We start from the raw sequence: 7,161 nt of genomic DNA, 5'->3' as shown, positions 1-7,161 counted from the left end.
AGCACAAAGGAGAGGGGTCGGTGACTGGAAGAAAACTTTGGGTGGGAAGGATGGCTGCGGACCTTCCTCTGGCCGCTGTGGGCCCCTTGCTGCCTTGGGGCCGCCTTCACTTCTGTGTTGAGGGGAAGCAACAACCCGGTCCACCTCAGCCAGAAAACCACAAAACAGGAGTGAGGGGATCAGGCGATCTCAAAGTTGAGAAAGATCTGCAAGCTGCTTTAAAAGCATGGTGAAGATGCGATTACTTCACATCAGCAAGTAGATGACAGTCACAATTACAAACAGAGGAAGAAAGAGCTAGATCAAATAGCAGATACAGCATAGAATTTTTCTTATTGAGGTGAAATTCACATAACATAAATTAGCCATTTTAGCCCTGGCTGGTGAGGCTCAGTGGACTGAGTGCCGGCGTGCCATCTGAAAGGCTGCCAGTTCGATTCCCAGTCAGGGCAAATGCCTGGGTTGCGGGCCAGGTCCCCGGTTGGATGCGTTTGAGAGGTAGCCTGACGTATCTCTCACACATTGATGTTTTGCTCCCTTTCTTTCTTCCTCTCTTCCCCTCTCTCTAAACGTAAATACATAAAATATTTTTTTAATTAGCCATTTTATTTTAGTTTTTTAAGGATTTTATTTACTTATTTTTAGGTAGGGAAAGGGAGGGAGGAAAAGAGGGAAAGAAACATTAATGTGGAGTTGCTTCTCATACATCCCCTACTGGGGACCTGGCCCACAACCCAGGCATGTGCCCTGACCAGGAATTGAACCAACAACCTTTTGGTTCACAGGCCAGCTCTCAATCCACTGAGCCACACAAACCAGGGCAAAAATTATCCATTTTAAAGTGTATAATTCAGTGGCATGTAGTACACCCAGAATATTGTGTCACCTCTAACAAGTTCCAGAACACTTCAGCACTCCAGGAGAAAACCTTATATCCATTACCAGTCACCCTCCCTCACCCAGGGCTGTTCCACCCCGACCTAAGCAAACACCAGCCTGCTCTCTGTCTCTATGGATTTACCTATTCTGGATATTTCATATAAACGGAATCACAGGACAGGACCTTTCAGTGCCTGGCGTCTTTCACTGAGCACAATGCTTTTTAGCGTAATGTTGTAGCACATCATCATTTTATTCCTTTTTTATGACTAATATTATAGAGCATGGGTATACCACAGTTTATTTTATCCATTCACCCACTGATGGACCACAGCATAGAATTTGCCTTTTTTTTTTTTGGACTTGAACATCACTAAAGCTATTTTGACTCCTCAGAACCGAACTCTAATCATCCCTGGGTCTGTGTAACAAGCCTTCCCATACACGTTCTCATGTAACGTAACCATTTTGTAAAGAAGGGATCAACCCCTCCCCATTTTACAGATTTGGAATCTGAGGTATAGAAGGATGAAATGACTGGATCCAGGTGGGTTTCCCAGCCTAGGGTCCACCCCTGTTCGCCTCAGCTGGGCTCTCCAAGTGCAGGTAATTAAAAAAAAAACAAAGTGTTCTCGGAAAGCAAACTTCTTGGGAAGGATTTCAACGCAGTCTAAACTAATGCAGAAAATCTTCAAATTCTGTGTCCTTTCACCGCTGCTTCTGAACACCCTCTGTGCCTTTCTAGGGAGGCAGCCAGAATGCCAGGCACACAGCTCCCATCGCTTCCCTTTCTGATACCCTCTCATTACTTTTAATTGCATCTGAGCCTCTCTAGCATCTTATATGCTGATTCCTAATCCAGGGCACTTCTCTGCCTCCCACCGGTCCCACGCAGCACTTCTCTCTCTCTCTCTCAAAGCTCTCCCGAGAAGTGCCCCCAGAAAATGGAGTTGGTCTTCTGTAATGAATTCATCTCTATAATGAATAGTATAATATCCAACTTCCAGGCATATTTACATAGCAATCTCCGCGCACAAGCAGCATAACAAAGGGAAGACTTTTAAAAGAATGCCATCTCAAAGCTCCATTTCCTATAGTACTAAGAACACTATGGGAATTACCCTGACAAGAAGACAAAAACGACTTCCAGGGATGCGGGGTGAGAGACAATAACACCAGCCCCATTAATGTTTAAAGTCAATGGAGCATAAAACTGCTTTTCTCTACTTATAGGCAGCATCATCTTACGGAGAGGAGGAAAAAAAATTACCATTTAACTCTGCTGAAATCCATAGACCTCCCCTAATTTTCATTCCCCTTGAAATTCTCCAGTAAGTACCATCACAGTGAAATGAGAATCACTCTCTCTGGGGGGAATGGCTTTCAGTGCTCATCAGTAAAGTGTGTGAAGAGCCCTCCACGGAGATGGAGGAGGAAGGCTGCCTGTCAAGAAGGGATCTGTCACCAAAACCTGCAGAACTGGTTGTGGTGACACCTTGGAACTTGGGAACCTCTGGGCTGACTCCAAGAGGGCCTTCAACACTCTCAGGTCAGGGTAGACATGAGGCAGAACACAAGGCGCTGAGCAAGCCCAAGGAAGTAATGCCTTTAGGATATGTTTTACTTAGTGGGCTGCAAGGGGAGCGTCGTCATTACTATATTAGCCGTTTCCCTGGGGGAGTCGCTGGAATTGGGCCAGGCCCCAGTTAGTAAACCATGGACCTAATCCCACATTACATTTGTGTAATGCCCGACAAAGCCTGTTCCCATTATCTCATTTGATCCTGAAAACAATCCTTAGGGGGAGGCAGAGCAGGGATTATTTTTTCCATTTTACAAGTGAAAACACTTGTACACTGATTTGCCAGGAGCCACACACCCCAGACATGGCAGGAATGAGACTTGAATCTAGGTCTTTGTACAACCTGTTCAGTGTTCTTTTGACTCCCCATCACAGCCTGATCAAAATATTCCCAGCCCCACCCAGTGCTCACATTCATCAGCTTAACAGCAGCTGAGAGCTCACCACCCTGGAGTTTGTGTTGATACTGCCCACACACCTCTGTCCTAATGAAAAAATATAGCCCTGAGTGGCACGCTCTGCCGGGGGGTGGGGGGGTGGGGGTGGGGATATGTCCTCTCCCTGCACCCAAGAGCAAAATTAATCCAGATGGATTTGGAAAAAATCAAGGCATTAGAAAAAAAATCTTTAAAGAAATTGAACTGAGTAGTAACTTTCTGGAGGCAAGAAGACTCTAAATTTAGCAACGTGTTAGAAGTCTCAAAGAAAGGGATTTTATAGAGTTGACTACATCAAAGTTTGTTAAGTGTTAGTGGGGAAAAAAAAGAACAAAACCCTGGACAGGGCTAACAAAAATACCTGAAATGTGCACACCAAAACATGAAAGAACAGAGTTAACTCCTGGGATGTAGAGGAGTCATGCAAATAAGAAAAACTCAATACGAAGAACTTAGGAAATAATTCACAAAAAAGGGAAATGCAGTTGGTTAACATTTTGAAAACTGCTGTACTCAAGTTAAATAATTTTAAAAACCTGAAAGGCATGATCAGTTCCACCTATGAAACCAGCAAAAAAAGTTTTTAACAATAGCACTCAAATGCTAGTTGAAGGTGCCGTTAATAATGTGTTCATACATTAATGATGGGAGGGGACATTTACCCAACTGGAAAGCAGTTTGGTATGTTTCTCAGAAACCTTAAAATATCCATATCCTTTGACCTGAAATTCCATTCGTGGGAATATGTTCTTAGAAAACACTCATCAACATGGAAAGTTTTACACACAAAAATGTGAGCCACAAACTTATCTACAACGGTGAAATTAGGTAAACAGTAAACATTAAAGGAATTAATAATTTATGGTACAGTCACTTGATGGAAACTTACGTAATCATTACATTCTCAAAGTGCATGCAATAACAAGAACACCGTTTATGGTGTAATACTAAGGGGAAAAATGTAACATCGTATAGTGGCTGTTGTATAAATGTTTCATAGAACTAACTCGAAAGGAAAAAATCTTTTCATGTAAATCGCGTTTGAGTCCTATGATTGTGAGAGACGTTTTTTTTCATCGCCCTATGTTTGAATTTGAATCTTTTCCTTTTTTAACGAACAAAGTCAATTCTTCAGCCATGCGGTGGCGCGTCCTTCTCGCAAAGTGCTTGGGCGTACCTCGGAAACCCCATCTCTGATCGATTCCGCCCACCTTTGCGATGGCTCCTCAGCACCTCCAATTCTCTCCCCTTTCCCCACCCCCACCTCTCGGAAGTCCGACCGCGGCCGCTCCTCCCCCACCATCCCCGGGTCAGTGTGACGGCGGGTGCACGGGGGAGGAGCAGGGCCTTCTCAAGCGTTGATGACACGTGGGGAGGGAGGAGGAGGGGTTAGACGTGTGGGTGGGTGTGTCTGCGAGTGGCAGAAACCAACCCAGGTCGCCCCAGGGTCTCCATTTTTTTGTGTGGTTCATCCGCTCGGGGACCTATAAAAGGTCTCCGCACGCCCAGGATCGGCATATAGGGGGATACCGAAGTCAGACGACAGAAGTCTCCAGCCGCGGCCCTACCCTGCCCTCAACGGCCCGCGACGCTGTACCTGCCCGCACGTCTCCTCCCGCCTTGGCGCAGTGGTTGGACCCGGCCGCAACGTCACCCATTGTTTACAAATCAACCCGAGCCGGTATGATTCCTGCTACCGCGGCTGCAGCGCGCGGCACGAGTGTCAGCCGGTCTTCGCCGTTCGCGTCCTCCCCAGCCCCGGCGTCAGCCCTGGCCCCGGATTCGGCCTCGAATTCGACCTCAGCACCTCACTGGGCTCCGCCGCGGCCCACCGAGTCGCCAGAGACGCCCGCAGAGCTCGGGATTCCCGGGCTGGGGACCATGCCCTGCCAGAGGGAAGAGGAAGAGGAAGCCGGTGAGGAAGCGGAGGCGGAGGAGGAGAAGCAAGACAGTTTCCTCCTGCTGGAGCAGTCAGTGACTCTGGGCTGCTCGGGCGAGGTGGACCGGCTGGTGGCCCAGATCGGCGAGACGCTGCAGCTCAACGAGACACGGGATAGCCCGGCCACCCCATGCGCACCCCCCGGGCCGCTGCTGCGGCCCCCGGCGGCGGCGGCCGCGGCCGCGGCATGGGCAGACAAGGCCGGGCCCCCGGTTCTGCCGTCAGCGCCGGCCCAGGCGGTGGGCCCAGCACCACCGGGAGCTCTTCGCTGCGCCCTCGGAGACCGCAGCCGCGTGAGAGGCCGGGCTGCGCCCTACTTTGCGGCCGAGTTCGCCGCAGGTCACAGCGCCCTGCCAGGGCCGTGCCGCCGAGGATGGTTGCGGAGCGCCGTAGCCTCCCGCCGCCTGCAGCAGCGACGATGGCCCCCAGCCAGCGCGCGCGCCCATGAAGACGACCCGCACCGGCTCCTGCAACAGCTGGTGCTCTCGGGGAACCTCATCAAGGAGGCCGTGCGTAGGATCCAGCGAGCTGTCGCCGTCGTTGTAGCCACAGGCCCGGCCAGCGCCTCTGGGACTGGGGGAGGCCGCAGCGGACCGGACTCCGTCGCTCTGCAGCCCTCGGGATCCTTGCACTGACCCGGGGTCCCTGAAGTAGGAAGAAGAGGCCGCTGCACAAACCCATCAGCGTCCTGCCCTCACCCACCCTGAGCTGAAGCCACCGTCGCCGTTCTGGGAGCGAGAGCCGAGGCTTCAGGGAGGAGTGTTGGGGGAGATCTCCAGCCAAGAAGTCACCGGCCCCAGCGAGACTGTCGGAGAAAACTTGAACGTGGAGAAATACACCCGCCAGGACACCTCTGTGCCGCGTGAGAACTTCCCGGCCACCTTGGGGCCAAGGACCTGGGATAAACTGGGAGAACTATGGCAGCTACTTTTACTGACTTGTACCTGATTAACCCTTGGGGGTGTTCTGTTCTTGGATTGTTTAAAGATAGGGCCACAAGGGGCGGGAATTCGTGAGGGCTTTAGAACAATACTTGAAAACTTAATGACACGAGTACATTTTCTTTATTTTCCGGTGGAGGAGCTTAGTGAATATGGTGCTACAATTGGTGTGGAAAGAAATTCCGTAGGAAAGAAGAATGTAAGAGCTTGGTGGAGGGTGATTGACATCGCCCCCTCCCTCCCACCTAATTAGGGGCTGGTGGAGGTGGGAGATGTGAAGTCCAGTTAGGGGGTGGGAGGTGGAGAATTTTGAAAGTGGGTAGAACTGGAGTTGAATTTGGACTTTTTAATTACTGACCTTGCCACCTGTGGTTCAAGGTCACGGTTTGCTGTACATGGAAAGCTGTGGGGTTCCTGGGAGAGCCAACTCATCCCCTTGTCCTTACTTCCTCTTGCTCCAAAAAGAGCCAAATCTGTGCTTTCCTACCTGCTGGGAGTCTCCCGAAGAGACTCAGGCAGAGAGGGACTTGTGGGGAGAGTTATTTGTTGTTGTTGGGTTTTTTTTTTTTTCTGTGCTTTCCTCTTTCCAGACTCCTCCTCCTCTCATGAGGCCACTCTTGGCCGAGCCCTGAGCTTTCTCAGAAACGGTCATAAACAATCTCTTGAGTCTCTCCCCAGTTCTCCTAGCCCGCCTGTATTGACCCACCCGTTCTGGTGTCTGCGTGGGACACGGAGCCCCTGGCCTTGTTCTGCTCCGCCTGGCCCTCTGTGGGTCCATGGGCCTGAGCCTCCATGGGTCCTCTCCCCTCACACATTGCTCCTGCCACTAACCCTTCTTTGTAAGTGACTGAAACCATCTTTAAAATGTGACTCTGAGAGGAGAAACCGCTGGCTTTACCCTTGTGAAACTTAATGGCACTTTGAGTGAAGTGCCACCCCCCCCCCCACCCCGCCCCAGACTTTAAGGTAGCTAAACCCATTTTTTAAAAAAAGATTCAATGGCTCATTCATCCTCCAGATGTAGCTGTTGACGTACACTTCGCACCGGAGTGTCTGAAATTGTGGTGGTCCTGATTTATAGGATTTCTTAATTAAAATGTCTGCTGAATAAATTTGTTTTGTTTTGGAGCATGGTTTGGTTTTTTGGTGGGAGGTTGGGGGAAAGAAAAGAACTTGGGGATACATTTAATAAGGAAGACGGCACTTGGGGAGACCCGGGCTCAGCTCACAGTCCTGGCAGCCCTGCAGGACTTTGGTGCTTCTGGCTTGATGGTACACAAGATCAGAGAAGTAGGTCCAGGTTTTGAAAAGCTGCTAGGTGGGCTTCCACTCCCTTGGTGGAATGAGAGCCTATTCCAGAAACACTTTCTAGGGTTGGGGGGG

The 7,161-nt window shown here is 50.0% G+C and overlaps 1 protein-coding gene across 1 annotated transcript; it reads left to right on the top strand.

Annotated features, from left to right (window-relative positions):
* The first annotated feature begins 4,452 nt into the window (after positions 1-4,452).
* FRAT2 (FRAT regulator of WNT signaling pathway 2) lies at positions 4,453-6,906 on the top strand. Its single transcript, XM_036027099.1, has one exon. It carries the CDS (start codon positions 4,582-4,584, stop codon positions 5,470-5,472), a length of 891 nt encoding a protein of 296 aa, XP_035882992.1. The 5' UTR covers positions 4,453-4,581; the 3' UTR covers positions 5,473-6,906.
* The last annotated feature ends 255 nt before the right edge of the window (positions 6,907-7,161 follow it).

Source organism: Phyllostomus discolor, chromosome 5 (genome assembly GCF_004126475.2).
Source record: "Phyllostomus discolor isolate MPI-MPIP mPhyDis1 chromosome 5, mPhyDis1.pri.v3, whole genome shotgun sequence".
Lineage (NCBI taxonomy): Eukaryota > Metazoa > Chordata > Mammalia > Chiroptera > Phyllostomidae > Phyllostomus > Phyllostomus discolor.
The sequence above is the reverse complement of the archived record's forward strand: the minus strand, read 5'-3'. Positions and strand labels throughout refer to the sequence as shown.